The 19614-nt window shown below is 40.7% G+C and overlaps 3 protein-coding genes across 4 annotated transcripts in view; all 3 read right to left on the reverse strand.

The window, feature by feature from the left end:
- LOC147799853 (adhesion G protein-coupled receptor G2-like) lies at positions 1–3437 on the reverse strand. Of its 2 annotated transcripts, XM_087132510.1 has the most exons (8): positions 3304–3437; positions 2806–2985; positions 2575–2696; positions 2258–2357; positions 1743–1908; positions 1567–1633; positions 1209–1479; positions 1–1107 (listed from the first exon to the last, which is right to left on the reverse strand). In XM_087132510.1, the coding sequence occupies exons 4-8, from the start codon at positions 2297–2299 to the stop codon at positions 850–852; spliced, it is 804 nt and encodes a 267-aa protein (XP_086988636.1). In that variant the 5' UTR covers positions 2300–2357; positions 2575–2696; positions 2806–2985; positions 3304–3437; the 3' UTR covers positions 1–849. The 2 variants fall into 2 exon arrangements, with proteins under 2 accessions (XP_086988636.1, XP_086988635.1); XM_087132509.1 differs by lacking the exon at positions 3304–3437 and having other exon boundaries at positions 2258–2946.
- On the reverse strand, positions 3352–14963 carry LOC147799854 (uncharacterized). Its single transcript, XM_087132507.1, is given in 16 exon segments — positions 3352–3491; positions 3688–3779; positions 3782–4075; positions 4208–4351; positions 4518–4636; positions 4761–4865; positions 5085–5369; positions 8182–8430; positions 8859–9131; positions 9846–9978; positions 10403–10500; positions 12342–12497; positions 13072–13207; positions 13876–13973; positions 14139–14327; positions 14826–14963. Coding segments are annotated over 16 exon segments (2475 nt in total). The 5' UTR covers positions 14926–14963; the 3' UTR covers positions 3352–3487.
- The window catches only part of LOC147799855 (uncharacterized), a 17479-nt gene continuing 12602 nt past the window's right edge, over positions 14738–19614 (reverse strand). The window contains exons 20-27 of the mRNA XM_087132483.1: positions 19262–19452; positions 18947–19120; positions 18569–18693; positions 18118–18217; positions 17520–17685; positions 17357–17423; positions 16951–17221; positions 14738–16560 (exon numbers count right to left, since the gene is read on the reverse strand). Of these exons, the coding sequence (XP_086988609.1) occupies positions 16321–16560; positions 16951–17221; positions 17357–17423; positions 17520–17685; positions 18118–18217; positions 18569–18693; positions 18947–19120; positions 19262–19452 (1334 nt within the window). The 3' untranslated portion in view covers positions 14738–16320. The remainder of the gene's footprint in view (positions 16561–16950; positions 17222–17356; positions 17424–17519; positions 17686–18117; positions 18218–18568; positions 18694–18946; positions 19121–19261; positions 19453–19614) is intronic.

Consider the following 19614-nt stretch of genomic DNA (forward strand, 5'->3'; position numbering starts at 1 on the left):
TTCATTACCGGACTGCACAACATCAGTAGATTTAATGAAACGTTCTCAGTATTTCACCACCAACAGGAGTATTTCGTATTAAGGAATTAAAGTAGATATACATGTACAGCCATTCACTGCAATTATAACCTAACAGTATACATTTCAATTTTCCTTTCAGTGCACATTGCTCAATCTCGTTAATCAAAACAAAGACATTATTCGCTACCATCAGCATATTGACAAGCGGATCTGTACAGTCTCCAAAAAAATCTCAGAGCCGTTATTCTTTATGTACACTAATGAAATTATCTGCAAGTCCACCCTAAGGCTATTCTACACATTATGTTCCTTTTAAAATTTGACTTTAAAACAACATTAACCGTTCATACCCACTTTCTTCCTTGCATCGTTACATCATTAAGTAAGATGCTCAGTAAGTTAGGCATACGTAAACTTTATCGTTCAAGTTCGGACTAAATTGGAGTTTAGCATAAGAACAATTTATTGTTTTTTTTAAATAATTTCAAATTAAACTCTAAAAATAATGACTGTCACATGTTCGTTTATAACAGTTTTTCTAAATATGATGCGCCTTTTCTGACCGTAATGGTAGTTGTGTACATCATGTGCTATAAGAAATGTCCGCCTAGGCCTGTAACTCAATCACAGTTTGTATAGATCTGTAAATACAGGATCCAATGTAGTTAATTGAAGTTGAAAAAGTTAGATATCAAAGCTATCAAAAACTAAAAATCAGTTATAATCCATAAGCCAACCATAACAATTATTTGACAATCCATAATCCCTTTAATTTCAACATCTCTGCACATGTAATGCTGAACTCGGTATCTTTTATTCCAATTTCATTTAGACTTCCTGAATGTACCTAAAAAATGCAACTCCTTCCTGGGTTTCGGAAACGGACGTGTCGATCTTAGTACCAGGAGTGTTAGACGTGCTGGATTCAGAAGCGGAGCTTGAGACTAAGGCAACATCATAAGACCTGCTGGGATGCAGCTCGGGCATGCTACAGTCCCGTCCACAGCAGAGGCGCTTCATATACGGTGCAATGCCAGTGCGAACCTCCTCCCGTCGAACACAGAACATGATAAACACAGCCACCCCCTACAAGTAGGTAAAAAAAACCCAGTTTTTGAGCAATGTGTTGTCCTATGCTTGAAGAGATCAAACAGGTTGAGTGTAAGCATTTAACCTTTCTAATGTACCTGAAAGGAGTTGGCCAGACAGAAGATGAGCTGGAAGGCGAATGCTGCTTCGTTAATAGCCAAGAACCCAAAACACCACGTCAAACCCAAGAGGACAGAGATACCAGCGGCATTCTGGAGGCGTTTGGAGATCTGCTGGGAGCCTGATGCCTCTTTGACCGTCAGGAGACTGCGCATGACCAATACGAAGGTGACGATGTTATGGATGAGGATGAGGCCGATGGGAGTAAGGAGACCAATGTACAGCACCAGACCAGGTCGCAGGAAACAGCTGTCACAATATACAATGAGAAATTATGTTCAACTTCTTTCATCCTTACACAGGTAACATCTCTAACATTAATGGAATCATACTTACTAGTGCATAGCGCCGTAGTGATTGGTAGCTGTAGCCAGGGTGATTGTCAGAACAATCAGTGGAGATCCTGAGGAAAAGCCATTGGAAAAACGTGTTCAATATCTGACAACTTCAATTAGGCGCGAAAAATGTTTTCTATTTTGGCGATTCAAAAATAAAAGTAAAACAAAACTCACCCCAAGCAATGACGCAAGCCTTGAGCATGTACCAAGGCCTGTCTTCTGGGAACACCTTCACCGTACTGATATACATGTTCCTGGCTTCAACAGCCATCCACATCATAGTGGATAGAGTCAAGTAGTGGAGTAAAGCGGCCACAAACACACAACCACCTCCAGAGCCCTTTGGATTCAAGAAGTTGAAGTGTCAACCTTATTTTTCGACTCTTTCATGAATCTCATCTTTAACTCCCTCTTCAATGTCGTTTCTAAAACCACTTTGAGACCTTTGTTTACTAGACTTTGGGTATAAGCCACCTCATCTGTTTGGCTTTATATAAATAATGCACGCAGTTTCGTGTATCTGTAGTAAGAATTTTGCGCATTCCACGCCAATAATGTTCAACTGAGATATATAGGATCTAGTTGGTGTAAGAAGCCAAGCCTGTTTATGCATAGCTGAGGTAAGAGAAAGGCCCTCTGCGCAAACTCCAAGAAATGTGAATGTAAATCAATAGGTGTTCACGTTATACCTTTGCATTGTCGACGCCGGCAAGGAATACGATGTACAGCATTAGCAGGGAGAAGCAGAAATGTATGAAGATTTGACGAGACTTTCCATTTCGCAGCTTGCTGTAAGGGGAATTATAAACACAATATACAGCCAACCCTTGATGGACCCATGAGAAGAGGCATAGCCACTTTTCTATGTAAAAACACATTGCTTTAATTTCCCTCGTTCCACCTGTGAAAGTTTCATACGTGTATCATGAAGACTAAATTCACTTGAAGAAACACCGCAGCTATTGATAGCGCGAGGAAGTGTTAGCACCAATTAGACTTGTCATACCGGATGGAGAGATATGTAGTTAACGTGATCACCAGAGCTATGATCGACAACACACAGCCAACCTGACTGATGATGTCAAGTGTTCGTCTGATAGAAGCATCCCAAAGTTGACCTTTGACATTCTGAAATAATAACGATGATTAATTTTTATACAGGCAAAGAATCCATTCAAGAATTCTTCTGTAATAATGCGTTGTCTTTATGCTGCTCTCTTTGTCCAAATTTACTCACTACCAAGATGGCAAAATTGGTAGCGTGGCTGCAATGGCAGGAGATTCTTTCGCTGGTTGACACTGCGAGCGTGCATCCAGCCGTCGACCAATCACCAACTCCATCCTCCAGGCCAAAATCCCACGAGACACACCGGGTAGATTTGATGTCCAATTCCGCAGAAGCTGAGCTGATGGGTGTCTGGTGGAAGTAATGATGAAATAATGATTAACAGGAATTTGAAAAAAGTGCTGCCTGTTACAACTGCTAATAAGGAGCATAGTCTGGACTGGAGGAAAGCCTAAAGTTGGACATTGAATCACTGCTTGGGCCAGTGATGTGACATCCACGTTAGAAAAGTAGTCAAATATTACCTTATTTTCGTAAATGTTCATTTCTACACTAGTGCCAAACAAACCTTTTGGTAAATTGGTATTTTTTACACAATGGTTAACAGGAGAAAATCTTTAAAAAAGCAGCTGTTTAAGCCATTACAGTGATTTAACAGGATTAACTTACCCGGAACTTGATGACAAGCGGTTCAATAAGATTGTCAAGTTCAACATTTTCAACAGTCAGGGAGACGACAGATCCAGCTACCTTACGAGTTGAGTTATTCTGTTCTCTGTACTTTCTGATTGAAGCAGATTGGAACAAGGTGTCATCGGCGTAAATCAGGAAACTTGCTTGCAGTTGGGAGGTATTACCTGTGCAGCAATACAAAATAGTGTTTCCACAAAAACTTTGCCAACCCTCGTAAAACGCTGAATTTTTAGCCCCTGAAAGGAACAAGATAAGCTCAGAAAAAGCATCGATGATGCCTCACATCATATGCAAGGGTACATTTACTACAAAGCGCCCTTTCATGTTCGTCCAGTGTAACCAATAAACATGTACTCATACCAACAGTAGGTTTTGTTGAGTTTGCAATGTTTCCTGGTTAAAAAAACCGACGCCACCACATCGATATCCGTCGGTATCTCGTTGGTATTGAAAAAGTCTCGACTTCAGCGCCAACGAGCGATTCATCTTGTGGTGTCTCGACTTGTCCGGGCCGACGTACGGACACGAAGCTGAATCCACCGCTGGCCTTCTCGGGGTCCAGACTGACCGCCTCGACGTTGACAGTGTCCTGCCGTATGCTGACATGACCTTCCTGTTGAAGAGTCAAGGAGACCTGAGTCTGTACAGACTGGACGATGGATGAAGTGCTGCTGCTAGCATTAGAGACGGTTGACGTGTCTGCTTTTAAGATGATGTTGTTCACGGTTTCTAGTACTGCCTCGGTTACCTAGGTGACAGAACAGAGGTTATGGGTATTAAGCTAACAACTCGTTCATCATGTATTTATATAAAGTGGAAAACGTGCTTTCAAATTCACAGAGTAACATTTGAAGATTGGTTTCAAGAAGCTTCAATATACCTCGACATCCCCCGAGCCCGTCTCAGCAATTTTCATCAAAACCTGTGAAATAACATACAACCCCTCCGCAGAGAAAGGCGTCGCCGATGAATGGTTGGAAAGAAACTTCGCCACCAGAGCAACATTACTACCGCTGATGTTAACCTAGTATCAACAACACAAAATAACTTGTGGTACTATTCCACAGTCTTGCAAAGATTTGATCTTTCTTGTTTAATATTATAGCTATTGAGAGAATCTCTGCAATTAACCTCTGGGTCTGACGGCCAATTCCCTGACAGTTTCAAGCATGCATGTCTACAATGTCTACCTTTGCTATATCATGGACACTGACCGCATCCCCACAGTCTCGTGGTTCGGGTTCTCCCCACTGGAGATACACAGGAGGTTCTATCACTGAGCAATTCCTAACAGCGAGTGGCAGGCCGACTTGAAGGAGGAAAAACAAACAGACAAACATAATTTCGTACAATACTGATATCCAAGGAAAAGAGTCTACTGCTTTGAGGCAAGAGGCTTGTGATATTCTATGTAAGAGCTACAGTTGGTATACCATTTGTTGTCGTTATTGGACATCTTTCTATTGACTCTGCAATAAATCCTTCCAAAGTTTCAGGCCACGACAGACCGTCAGCGGTGGTTGTAGAGGCGCAGCGTCCTAAAAATTAATTACAAAATTATCAGCTTCTTGAAATCGTTGTCTTTAATGTTGATATTTTCATTCTGAACAGCAGTGTTATTTGATGAGCGTTTTAATTTGAGTGTGTGACCCTTTTCTCATAGTTTCCTTTAGAAAATCAATTCTTCATGTTATTATTTGAAATCAGGCTGCTCTTCCCATACTATGGACAAATCCTGAAATAAGTATCATATTTACCTATGACAGAGACGTAAAACTGACACTGAACTCCAGTTTCTTGAATACAGTAGCTAACTGATGTTTCTCCTACGTGAAAAACATCTCTTGCCAGGTACTCAGAGTGAACGTGCACTATTCCCTCCCCCGTTTCATTTCCTAACGGGTTATCGTCGGCAAAGGAGTAAAGGACGTCCTTCCGAGAGCCCCTGAAGAAAATGGTGGGTGTCTCCAAGGAAACATTGGTTGAGGTGCTGCCTGGCTGAGCAACGGTTGTGACATTTTCTGGACAGTCCAGCCCAACTCCTGGAGGACAAAACACGAGAAACACAATTAAAGAAAAGTTGAATCAGCGAATCGTTTTTCTGTTCTTTCACTGGACAGTGGCACCGATGGCGATACTGTGCATGACGCACAGCAGCTAATTGATTCCTATTATGACATCTTGACGGGCTCACAAGACGACATCGATAAGAAGGCAACGAGTCCGACCTCTGAACCCATAACCTTTCAGCAGCAACTCGATCAGTACAGAAAAGAACGAGGAGAACGGTATATGAATCAGGCACCAGCTATCAAACGGAAGACTTATGCCGATACCTTGATCATCGACGACTCCATGGTTAAACACATAAAGGGTCACTGATTGACGCGCACCTAGCAAGTAAAATGTTCGTCTAAACCAGGCGCCAAGATTGACAACGTCTACCCTTATGCTATGACTCAAATAAAGCAGCATCAGCCAACCCAGATCATTTTACACATTGGAATCAACAACACCAAGATATTGCCGATGACATACATGATAAGATCATTTCACTGGCAGAAGCCATAAAAGAGACATCTCACGTGGAAAGTATAGCACTGTCGGGTATCATACATCGCCACAGAGAAACTGCTGCCGAGAAAGTAAAAATTAACAAGTCCAACGGGCTACTTACAGGAAGCTGCCAAGCAACATGGATGGGGGTTTATCGATAACGCTAACGTAAACTATAGACATTTGTGCTCTGATGGAGTCCACCTTAACCGCTCTGGTCAGGCTACTCTTTCTACAAACAATCATCTCTTTCCTGCACCCGCGACAATCTATGCAGAGGAAACACCAGCAAAATTTCCCAAGATCTGACGATCAGCCAAAACACAACCGTAACCAAGACGCTACTTATGCCAGCGTGGTACGAGGACACCATCAGCAGGATTTTTGGGGCTGGCACGGAAAACCAGGATGAAACATCAACAAGTACAGAGGGAGCTGGGGGTGATTCCATCAGTACGAGTATCAAAGATGCCTCGTCACCTACTACCATCACAAGCAACAGAATGGTTTCGATACCAGCAGAGAATGCATCTATCAGAAAATCACACGAATCGATAGATAATTGTGTTTTTTGTGTTATCTAGAAAACCTGGCTTGAATCAAACCCACTTGAATATCAGAAGTTTACCAGGTTATTTTGATGAAGAACTTCCCTTCTTTTGAAATATCCAATTGACATAATGGCTCTATGTGAAACCCGACTTGATGATGTCATAACGGATAATTAGGTCATGTCCAGAATTTTCATATTTACAGAAAAGACCGTAACAGGAATGGTAGTAGCATTGCAATGTATAATAATGTCAACCACACTATGAGAAAAGACCTCATGATAGATCAACTTGAAATGCTGGCAATTGAAATTTCACAGGGGAAGTCGAAACCAATTGTTGTCCTTAAATGGTACAGACCTCCCAATTCCAGTATGGGCTTGTTTGAACACGTGGAACATACACTTGACCAAATAGAAAACGAAAACAAAGATGTGGTTTTCCTTGGTGACTTCAATTGCGACATTATAAGCACTAATACCTCTTCTTACACGAAAAGGCTTGTCGAGCTTACTGAAAATTTTCATCTAGTTCAGGAAATTGACGAGCCTACTCGGGTAATCCAGCACTCTGCTAATTTAATTGATGTTTTGTGTACATCTAACGGATTGAACATTGTTAACATTGGTGTAATACATGTAGGAATAAGTGATCACTCCATGATATACGCCATGTAGGGTAAAATCAGTGCTAAAGTTAATGGTCACACTGTTATATCAATAAGGTGTTATGGTAAAATAAGTGATGAAATGTTTTCACAGGACCTGTGTGATATTGATCGGAATCTCTTTTATTGTTACAATGATGTTGATATTGCCCTTGATCAATTTGAGAATCTGTTTCTTGGAATTTGTGGCAAACACGCACCTTGTCAAACAAAAAGAGTAAGACAAACCCCTGCTCCTTGGCTCAATCAGGAAGTTTTTGATTTCATGCAAAAAATGGATCGCTTGAAAAAGATTGCCACCAGGTCTGGGCAAGACAAGGGCAAGTGGGAAAATCATATCACCAACATGATGCCATCATGATGTAGAAAATTATCAACAATGGTGTGCCTCACTATTTGAAAGACAAATTTCATTTTGTCCAATCAAGTTTAATATGATTTGAGACAAAGTAAGCTGTGCGTTGCAATACCAAAGCCAAACACTGAATTCCTTAAACGATGGTTTGAGTACAGGGGCGCAACCATTTGGAACTCCCTGCATGCCAGTATCCAAAATGTACTCACTTAAAAAGCTTTAAAATGAATATTGAGCTAGCAATGGCATGTTTAAAGTTTTCCCATCTATTCCACCCGCCTGACACTATAATGTTCGACTTTACTTTGTTTGGTTTTTATAACTCTGATCCCACTTTTATTTCGTTTAATTTATTTTTTTAATTTGTATTATTATTTTTTATTTTGTTTTATTTATTTTTACCCCTTAGTTAGTTTGCTTTTAAGCATTTTATTCTTCACATTTTTTTATAAATTAGCTGTAATTTGATGACTGTTACTTAGAAATTATTAATTAACAAGTATTCTGCAGTCTTATCCTTGGTGATTGATTTAATTTCATATATTACATTTTATTATCTAATTTAATAATAATAATAATATATAAAACACGGCCCCTTGCAAAAAAACTTCGGTTGAATGGGTTACTGCGTATAAACAAGCTTAATAAATAAATAAATAAATGATTATTACCGTCAGTGAAAGTAGCCACACCGAAAGGCATGACAAAAGTTAAAGATCACCCACCTGTGACAGTCACAGTGAAGTTACAAGATACGTAGTTTCCATACTGGTCTGTCACCGTATATGTTACCAGGGTAGCATTACCGACGGGAAACAAGTCATTCGGTTGATGGCTGGAGTTCCATAGCAACGGTTGACTGGGATCCGATGCATTCAGTGTGGGCCATGACACAGGAGTTGACACAAGGCTGGTATTGATGAAGTGGTTGATGTTAGAAGGGCAACCAACGAGGAACGTAGGCGCAGTTTTGTCTGTCAGAAAGTATATTTAAAAATATCACTCGACTGAAAGAAGCAATTTTAAAACATTTTTTCCTCCGAAACGTTACAGAAAAAGAAAACTGATTATTTGTTTGCCCTTTGGTCGTGTCACGTTCTGCAGCTGTCCTCTTCCGGAAAATGCCACAAACTTTATTTGGTTCCTGAGGATCAGATCACTTAAAACTAATATCTTAAAAAAGTAACCTTGACTTGTTCATTTTTTTGTTTCATCGTGTCAAATCATGATGGGAAAAATAGATGCAAAATGCAAGACAACTGCTGATGATATAGACTTACATGACGAGTCTAGTTTTTCTGTTTTTGTCGATGTATTTATGAACAATGCTAATCAAGCTTTTATGTTGTTCCTTTATCTAGGCTATGTGCTCTGATGCATCATAATGAAAACCGTTGCTCACCCACAACAGTGATGTTAGTTTCACACATCGCAGAATTGTAAGTAGCATCAGATACAGTGTACCGGATCGAGTATGAAGAAGTCTTTAGACTCAATATGGCGTCTGCATTCCTTAATGGAACACTGTCTACTTCAATGGTGACACTGAAAATCCCAAAGTTGTCAGTGGCACTGATGACATCTAATAGAGGAACTGATGCAAAACTCTGGCCAGGATCAGTCTCAAGAATTAGGCTTGCTGGGCATATGATGACCGGAGCTTCGTTATCTATGGCTGATAATCAATTTCAAACATCATTAAGCATAAGTGCGTGATTTACATGGGTGAGTGCATTATATTTACAAATAGGTCATTTGGGAGACATTTTGAGGTAATCTTTTCAGCATTAGGGAGACATTGGGTGTTAGGGAGACATTTCAGTGTCTCCCTATTTTCAAACTACAAGAAGGAGGCCGAATGTTAACGTCCATATTTTGAGAGATGATAGTTTAGGGCCTAAATGAAAACATACAAAGTTTGGTTCAGATCAGATTAGGGAATATTGAATTATGGGGCAGCAAAGTTGGAAAGATTGTGTGCACGTTCTTATGGGAATTTGTTATTATGATTATTATTGTTATTTTTGCTGGGTTATTAAAAATAACTGGCAATAGCAGCCCAAGGGTAGAGTTAAAGCACCGTTTTACAATGATTTAAAATAAAACAACAGTGAGATAAAACAAAATCAGACAATTTGCAAACAAACGTATCAGCATCAGTAAACATTTGAAACGCCTTTGGATTTTGTTATAGTAGCTTTGCCCTAAAATCACACATGGAATAATCAGCAGGTCTTTTTTTCCAGGCCAATTCGCAGCAAAGGGCGTTGTAAAGGCATGACTATTGAGTTGGACTGGGTGGGTGCCCTCAAAACTTGCTTTCCTTTTATATGTAGGCCCCATTTAACGCTGTATTACAAAGGGCGTCACTACTTACGCTGATACTTACCCTTCTTACAAATATAACGCATTCCTTGATGGCAAGGCCTGTCATTCCACGTGTTCTGATGAAGCAGCCTGGACATGTGCACACAGTCTTCAATTCCTCCGCTGGGTTCATGCTGATCCCAAAAAAGTACATTCTGAAGGGGGGGGGTGGAGTTTAAACTCAACATGACGTGGATTATGGTGTATACTTTACGAGAAAAAAGTGTTCATGCAATGTCATCGTATGGGTCTCAGATTTAAGGAAAATGTGCAGTGCATTGCTAGTGGCCGCTCTTAGGTGATATCCTATCCGTTACCTCTACGCACTGCCATTGTAGGCTAATGTGTTAACATAAACAAAACCGTCTTGAAACTATCCAGCTGATACAACCGCTTGCATCATGCATGCTCTTGATGAGATGACTTTTAGCAGTTTTTATGGAACATGGTACATAGTCCTACCTGTATTTACATTTTACGGAAAGCTTTGCGATGTTTTAAACTTTGTCATTCAATTTTCGTCTGTAAAAAGTTGAGGATGCATCTCAAATCTCAGATGAAACTGGCATGAATACTCACGGTCAGGGTTCCATCACTCCAGACGTATGTTCCTTCTTCATCAATATCATTTAGTCCCAACCACCACTCATAACCCGAGGAGTATTGACCTAGATTGACTGAACGCCATTGCCAAAAAATAACAGTTAAATCGAAAGTACAAAGGACATCCACCATGTTCACAGTCACAATGTTTTCGTGTTCCACTATTCCTCCATATGATGCAAGACATGGGGCGGAGAGAACCCCCCCGCCTTTGTGTTGGTAATGGTTTGATCGGAATCTCAGGAATTCGTTACAGACTTCTAGGATGGATGTGTTAGGTAGCAATAGTCTAGAGTGTGTATAGGGATTGGACATGTGGCGGGGGGGTACCCATCGGCCCCATATCGTGCGCGGTATCCACTCCTGACATTGTATTATGAGAAAATAATTTAATGTGTAGCTGCAATGACGTTTTCTTGGACACAATTTTTCTGCAACTTTTTACCCTTCTGCAATGTCTGAAAACTTTTTTACATTCCTTTTTGGTTAAATGTACTGACAAGTTCACTTTTTTCAACAATTAAAATTAACTGAGGGCGCTGATGCAATGATGTCACCCGGGGAAGACATTACATAGGTTTCTCTGTTCAAATTGTCCTTTTCTGAAACTTCGGAAAGAGATTGATTGTTATTTTTTGCGATGCTTATTAACAACAACGAATCAGCAACGATAAAATTAGTCTCAGGAAAATAAACAAAAATGCAGGTGTTTTTGTGTGCAGACCGGTGTAACACCGACGCTTTCTTCCCCAGGATGACATCATAGTTTTGCTCATGAATATCGAATATTCATTTGCGTAGAAACCAAACAGGCAGTAAAATACCCTTGGAAATAGCGAAACAAAAGCTGAAAATAATGATGACTGAGACATAAATGTGCATTTTGAAATTCTGTGTGAAAACAAATTGATCGCAGATAACCTTAAGCCCTGGTGTCAAAGGTGCGCGGATTGAGATCGACAGATATCACCAAATATGGTCATAATTTTTTTCAATGGGCCAACCACACAAAGATAGTTTGTAAACCGCACTCCAGGCATACACCAAAGGCATGTAAACTCCCATTGGCTAGACCCCAACCGCTGCCGAGTTAAAATCTTTGAAAGATCAGTCACCCTGAGGACTGTGTTATGCCCCAACTACAGCATCAGTCCCAACTAGAGTTGGGACAGTCCCAACTGTAGTACTGCAGTTGGGCTGGCCCAACTATTGTTGACCAATGTCTGTGGGAAATGTCTCAACATTATCCAAGTCAATATGTCTCATACTTGACACAATTCATCTAAAATGTGGCACTTTACTTAGACCTATGACCAATGACATGACATTTGTAAATGATATGACTTTGGTACATGCTGGACACATGCACAAAGGAACCATCTGCTGTAGTTGGGCCGGCCCAACTGTAGCACTCTAGTTGGGACGGGCCCAACTATAGTTGGGACGGGCCCAACTATAGTTGGGACTGATGCTATAGTTGGGGTGTAACAACCCCAAATGGTCCTGAACTGGATCTCTTTGTTGACATACAAGTGCTAACTTGGTGGCTGTTTGGGTTGTGACCTGCTGTTACTTATACTTCCAAAGCAGAATAATGAAATGTATTAGCTACCATAAAACAGTCGTTTAGGTTCAGGCATTACCGGGCACTGATCTGGGGACTACAATCACCACATGGAGGAAGCGTATGTTTTAGGGGGTGGAGTCTGCTCGGAGGGTAAAAGAAATGACTAGTTAAAATCCAAAGTTTCAGTGATTTAAGCAACAATAGAAGAATAAGAACTTTCTCTAAGCAGAAGATGAAGCGAATTCAAGAGAAATGTGCAAAACATAAACATAGCTATGTTTAATGGGTTCGATCCTATTTCCGAACTGACTTCACGTGACAAAGCCCCCTCCTCACGGGCAAACTTACGGTAGATAAAGTTTTGTTCTTGTTGGCTGTGAATGCTCACAAGATGGGCGCCCTCTCTCTTGCATGCCGCTTCCGACAAGGTCCAGTTTAAGGGACCATAAGCGACAAAATTATAACACATTGCTCCATTATTTCGCCAACCGTTTGGACAAACAGCTGAAAGAGAACACAATAAGGTGAACATTGAATGATTTATCAGAATGTGAATAGCGCCAACGTTCATTTGGGGAATGTGCTCAACTCAAATTATCCAAATGCCAAGCACCGCTGTAGGTAGACTCTATATGCAATTGTTCTGACAACTCGGGACTCATTGAATATTGTACAGCTTATCAGCATGGACAATTAAACATCAGTAGAGATCATGACTTACGGGCGGCTCTATGGTGTCTCAAAGGCTATTTCCATTATTTTAGTAACAACAAGCGAACAAGAAGTTTTCTAGAGCCTATACTAGTGATACTCTTAATGGGCCTCTGAGGACTGTACGCATTTATCTGGACCATGATTGTCAATACGGCCGTTTCATAATAGTGCGCTACCAAGAGTTTGCAACACGTTGGCCAATTACAGTGCCCAAGATTTGTCGACCCAATGCGCGTTTGGAAAGGGTCAACAAATTTCGCGCGGTATGATTGGCCAACGTGCTGCAAATTCTTGGTGGCGCGCTATTGCGAATCGCCCGTAGTGCAAAACGACAGAATGTTAAAATCAACGCGCGCCGGCCCACCTCGCTTGCAAATATAGTTCATGCGCTGACTGCATGGCCTATCATTCCATTCGTCCTGATGATATACCGTCAGCATTTGGACGCAGTTTTCGTGTCTTCCCCCATCCGGTTGTCTCGTATGCCAGAAAAGTACATCCTGCAACAACGATATAAATTGAAATTAAGGTAAATTCTCTTCTCTAAGACTGTCAGAATACATGCTGGTATGGAATTGAAAGCACCTGAAAATCCATCTTAAATACAAACAACGTTGTGCATGACAGAGGTGTTCCCTTGGATTATTTTTACAGGCCGTCGCACGATTTAACCAAATTGTTATTCTCTGCCGATCTGTGGTTGATTAAAATTTAAGTTCATACCAGTAACTGATCCAGCTTTGCGAGATTCTGTTTTATCTCTTTGAAGAAAAAGAATGACAACAGTTACTTGGAAGGGATTTTTACGCTTCGTTTGGGTTTAAGACATTACACACATACTAGCTGCCCATCTCTTCATGCCAAGTAACGCGATTCAGACCAATTCAGACCAACTGTATTCCTTTATCATCAGCCAAGGGAGCAAAACTGAATTAAAGGCTTCTGGTTGAATACCGGCGTACATGGTTAAAAGAGGAATAGTTTCTCAGGCAGAAGTAACTCAAGATCGACGTCACCCACTCCACATACAATAATTTGCCAGAATTTATCGTCTATTCCTTCCTGTGCTGAAACGAATTTCCATTTTTTTCCCCTCTCGCTTTCCTTCGTCAATATTGCGCAAAACATACGGCACCAAAAAGACTAAACTAAAAGTCATTGAACTTACTGTTTCGGTTCCATCGCTCCAAACAAAGGTTCCCTCCTGATCCGTATCACTCAAACCCAACCACCACTGGTACCATTCACTGTGCTTGCTAATGGTTTCTACGTCCAGACAACAGTTAGAATATTTTAGTCTGGTATTATCACTTATGCTGCGTGAAGTAAACTTTTCCCTAAAGTCTGGACGATTTTATGTGATATTTATCATCTGCAGTGAGGGCAAAGGAATTTCAAGACCGGATTTCAAAAGCTACAGACCAAACTAACCATTAAGAAAGTCTTGTTCTTGTCGACTGTGAACGCTGACAAGATGACCTCCCTCCAACTGGCACGCCTCCTCGGCGTTAGTCCAGTTGAGTCGATCGTTCCATCGCGAGAAGTTGAAAAACTTGTAGCAATTGTAGGACCCATTGACACCGAGGGCTAGCCAGCCATCGGAGCACATACCTGGAAATGCTACAACGCACGTATACGCAGCAAGGTTATGAGTCAGGGGCTTATGTGGGGGCGTGACAATATTCACTGGGAGCAGCTACTGTATAGTACTTACATGGTACAAACAACCGTCCCTTTATAGGTTGGAATAATGGCAACGTATGCTTCCGCCATGATTGGGACACTGGTTCCCTGACGAACATATACATGTACACCGATCAGGCCGCCTGCACGAGATCGTTTCTGGTTAAAGATATGATTTCGTCTTGAAAAGTTCTAAGAACCGAGAAGTACACTATCTCTCATCTTTCTGTTTGTGTCAACAGTGAATGAGTTTGGTCGCTTGTTAATATATAAGAAAAAGATCAAGATGAGATAAAATCCTATAAAACATTTTGCATGAAAGAATATCAAACTTTTCACACGGTTGGTCTCTCAGTCAGTTTTGTTAATTTTATTAAACTATTAGCGTTATAACACAGTAATGAATTTTGTTTAACCGATTACATAATTACATACCCTCGCGTGAGGCGTTGACCGGAAATACACAAAATGCAACGCTGGAAGTCAAAATAACGATTATGGCCAAACGTCGACCTGGTTTGACATTCGTGTCCATCGTGGTTGTCTAGGGTTGCAATCGTTCCACATACCCGTACGAAACACCAACCCACTAGTCATCAACTGTAATGTGTAGGCCTATACCGATGTTGGATGGATGTTACTTCCTTGTGCCAAAAATAGAAAGCTTGTTCACAAACTTCACCGATAAAGAGTTGCACTTTGAAAAAAAAATCGATTTATTTTGGGGTCCTGGAATAGGTCGAGCCAAACGTTATCCTGAATAATGAAGTATAGTTCACTGCAGCTGCCTCCACTGTTAAACACTTAAAAGCATTAGGCACTAGTTCTTTGTTGAGTCTAAAGGTACATACTGTGTTTCCTGACTCAATAAAGAACTACTCTTCAGGTTGTGGGAAAATGCCATAAAAGTTTCCAGTAATTTTCCATGAGCATTCCCACCTAAGGGACCACAATCAGAATAAATATGCTACGGAAGTTGAGCTCTGAAGTTATTATCAATTAATGATGGAGGTCAAACTTGAGGTTTTGGCAAGTCTGATTTCAGTATCAATTCATTATATAGCCAGTAGACATCCTGCACATTTTTACCTTAAACATTTAAACGCTCTACACCCATTGAAACTCAATATCACAATACTAGAATGTTTCTCTGGTTTCGACTGGAACTAAGACTTGTACTGAATTTTTGACTAGTCTTTATAACTTTAAAGTAACCTTATCCAGAAAAATGGGGAAATTGGATAGAAGTCCAGGATATTAGGACACTGCATCTGCGTATTGCAATACATTTCGCGAACCAGATAGCGGAAAATGAGTCGTTTTTCCACTCAAGGTCGCTTTTCATCGACCTGTTTCAATTCATATTCTACCTAACGGTATGTGGAAATGATTCAGTGTGTATACGAGTCGACACAAAACTAAAGTGTGTGTAGGAATTCTGTAAACCCCTTTTACTGCTAATAATATTAGGCCTATAGGCTATGCTCAAAGTGATTTTAAAACCTTAAATACAAAAATTAAATGGCGCTTTACGATTTCAATACTGCAAGCCAGGAGTTGTTTTTTAATTATGTGAAATAACTGATTCTATTATTTAGTTATTCTGTAAACGTAGCATTTCATTTTTAACCAAGAAAGCCCATTCTTTTGTAATATTCTTAATTCTTTATTTACTGATATCAATTAAATCCGAACAGTATCCGTAAGAATGCTACTTAGCCTTGTGTCTAGTCGCGTTTCAGGAATATTTTCAATTAATTTAACCACTGTGCTTTTTGCCCTGTACGGATTGAATTTTGGAGCTTGCAAACTTTAGGAAGAGTTTTCCAGGTTTTCAATTTTCAGACAAAAAACCCTGCGCTTACATTTTCATGAGCTTAAACTTATGATGTTGTTATGCACCGTGGATCTATGTAAACGTTCTTTCCGCTTATGAGTCGCTCTCAAAGGGCGCATTCGGTATGGAGATTGACAAGTCGAACTGTCCAGTCTGTCCAGTAGAATGTACAGTTGGTGCCGTGGTGGAGATCATTTCAACATCTTTAGACTTGACAGGATGCAATGCCGGCAGACGGCACTCCCGCCCGCAGCAGATACGTCTCACGTAGGGGGTAAGGGCCAAGCGAACCTCTTCACGTCGGGCGCAGAACATGATGAAGACAACCACGCCCTGCAATGGCAGAAAATCCCTCTGATGAAGACTATTTACGACCACGTGGATGACACATCTTCCCAAACTTTTATCAACCTAATTTCACTTATGCCTAGCCCTACTGTTAACGATCTCAAGAATTCCAGCGCAGTTCTTGCAGCACAGATAAGATAAGAAAGGGAAAAAAGAAATCTTACAAATTTGAACAATTACGGCTAATGTTTGGCTGAGAGGAGAAATAATGGAGCTGCTCGTTTTGTTTCAGTTTCTTTCTTTTCTTTTTATGGACTAACGAGTCACGCTTGACACAACAAGAGACTTATAAAGCGACCAAAGTATTTAAAGTTTACTGACATTGTCCTTTGCTTGTGAATTAAAAAATTACTGTTGAAGACTAGGATCATTTACCTGTAAGGAGTTGGCAAGACAGAAGATGAGCTGAAAGATAAAAGTTGCTCCTTCAATGGCCAGGAACCCAAAACACCAGGTCAACCCCATGAGGGCGGAGATACCCACGGCGTTCTGGAGGCGTTTGGAGATCTGCTGGGAGCGTGATACCTCTTTGACCTTCAGGAGACTACGCATGACCAAGACGAAGGTGATGATGTTATGGATGAGGATGAGACCGATGGGAGTAAGGAGACCAATGTACAGCACCAGACCAGGTCGCAGGAAACAGCTGTAGAAATTCATAAAGAAAAACAGATGTATGGACTCAAAGCTGCCTTGTGTGGGAAACGCGTTGTCAATCGCACATAGCATTCATCAGTAGAGCTAAGCATGATTCAGTATATTGAAAAGACGCAAGACTTACTAATGGTCGTTCTTGTAGTGGTTTGTACCTGCTGCTAAGGTTATTGTAAGTACAATCAGTGAAGATCCTAAAAAGAGAAAAGGAAAAACATTTTCTTGGTTTGTCAGCTGCACTGAACTTGAATGATTTTATACCCTGGGGAAAAAGTAGAAAAGAAACTCACCCCAAGCAATGAGGCAAGCCTTGAGCATGTACCGAGGCCTGTCTTCTGGGAACACCTTCACCGTACTGATATACATGTTCCTGGCTTCAACAGCCATCCACATCATAGTGGATAGAGTCAAGTAGTGGAGTAAAGCAGCCACAAACACACAACCACCTCCAGAGCCCTATTTTGAAAATATCCAAAAGATGAAACCAGTATCACTACTAGCTCAATATATATCGAACTGCTTAATACCATGCTGGTATAGGCTGATAGCCATCATTAACAGATAGCTGTAGCGACTATAGCTATAGGCGTAGCTATAGTTACTAAAATATTTCCAATGAGTCACTTGGGAGACATTTTGTGGTAAATTTTTCAACATTAGGGAGACATCGGTCATTAGGGAGACATTTCAATATCTCCCTAATGCTCCAACTACCAAAAGGAGGAAAATTGTTACTATTCACATTTTGAGTGATGATTTATAAGGGTCTGAAAGAAAAACATGCAAAGTTTGGTTAAGATAGGATTAGGGAATTCGAAAAAAATTGTGCACATTCCTATGGGAATGTCTCCCAAGTGACCCATTTTCGGTAAATGATAATAACCTAACCTTTGCGTTGTCTATACCAGCGAGAAACACGATGTACAACATCAGGAGGGAGAAGCAGAAATGGATGAAGATCTGGCGAGATATGCCACTTCGCAGCTTCCTGAAAAAACACAAGTCTTGCCGTTTACCCATTGAAATCAAACAGGATACTGTTTTTAAACCATGATTATATTTAAACAAAGATAACATTATCTTTCAAACCACAGGAATAGAGCACATATATGAATTAGGTAGGCACTGAAACTATAAGTTAACTACAAGTGAAATAAATTGATTTGCGTAGCCTCTTAATGTATGAAGTCGAAAACAAGGGAAAGCGTGTACTGTCGGTGATTTAACTTCATCCAACGGTGTATTTTTTTGTATGTACATGTAGACTGAGATCATAGTATACTGCATGTAGCAAAGAAGACGATTGCTCGTCTTGAGGAATATTTCAATTAAGTCTCACCTAATCGACAGATAAATTATTAACGTGACAGCCAGAGCTACGATCGACAAGGCACAGCCGACCTGACTGATGACATCAAGTGCTTTCTTCTCAGGGGTATCTTCCGGTACCTGGCCCTTGACGTCCTAAGGAAGATGCAAATCAAAGTTTTATAAAGTGAACTGATAAAGTAACAGGGCGTATTGTCCTTTTTGTGAAAACAATATGTCACATTTTATTTGAAAAGCTTGTGACGTGACTTAATTTGGGTGACTTGCTTGTGGGTCAGACGAACTTGCAGGAGTCTACGAGGGCTTGCGATGGCCTGACAAGTACTTTCTGAGAGGACTTGGGAAATCTCTGCTAAGGACAAAAAATTTTCTCTTGTAACAAGCATACCAAAAGGACGGCAAAGTTGGTGGCGTGGTAACAATCACAAGACATTTTGTCAGCCGTTAATCCTGCTCGCTCGCAGCCAGCTGGTGACCAATCACCAACTCCATCCTCGAGATTAAAATCCCAGGAGACACACTGGATCGTCTGCAACTCTTCATCCGTTACATTATTGGGAGTCTGAAATGTAGAATAAAGGGACCAGACAATTTGCTGTTGAAAGCCTCGCTACTTGGTTTAGGCCCTGCCGGTCACGAGTTTGGTTAGGTACTGACTAACAAATTTACTATACACCGTACATGTTTTCGGACTGTGTAGTACCTTGAATTCAATGACAAGTGGCTCAGTGAGGTTCACAAGTTCAACATTTTCCACAGTCAGCGAGACGACGGATCCAGCGACCTTACGAGTCGAGTTATTCTCTCCTCGGTACTTTCTGAGTGAAGCAGACTGGAACAAGGTGTCATCTGCGTAGATCAGGAAACTGGCCTGCAGCTGTACAGAGTTGTTCCCTAAATACCAATGAATTTGTGAACGACATAAGTTAGTCGTACACGCTATAGAGACAGTACTGATTAAAAATATCTTCACTAGGAAAGGCCTTTCAATACGTGATGACAAATGCATACACGGAGAAAGATGTTTTGTTTCAACAAAGAAGAAATGAATCAACA

This window comes from Acanthaster planci, linkage group LG02, assembly GCF_054643075.1.
Source record: "Acanthaster planci isolate LZ-2023a linkage group LG02, COTS_SCS, whole genome shotgun sequence".
NCBI classification, from domain to species: Eukaryota; Metazoa; Echinodermata; class Asteroidea; order Valvatida; family Acanthasteridae; genus Acanthaster; species Acanthaster planci.

Coding starts and splice junctions, on each gene's coding strand:
- LOC147799853 (XM_087132509.1), bottom strand. CDS start 2,446: ATGTGTTTTTACATAGAAAAGTGGCTATGCCTCTTCTCATGGGTCCAT. Junction 1,909..2,257: donor CCGGCGTCGACAATGCAAAG/GTATAACGTGAA, acceptor TTGAATCCAAAG/GGCTCTGGAGGTGGTTGTGT. Junction 1,634..1,742: donor GGCTTGCGTCATTGCTTGGG/GTGAGTTTTGTT, acceptor GCTTTTCCTCAG/GATCTCCACTGATTGTTCTG.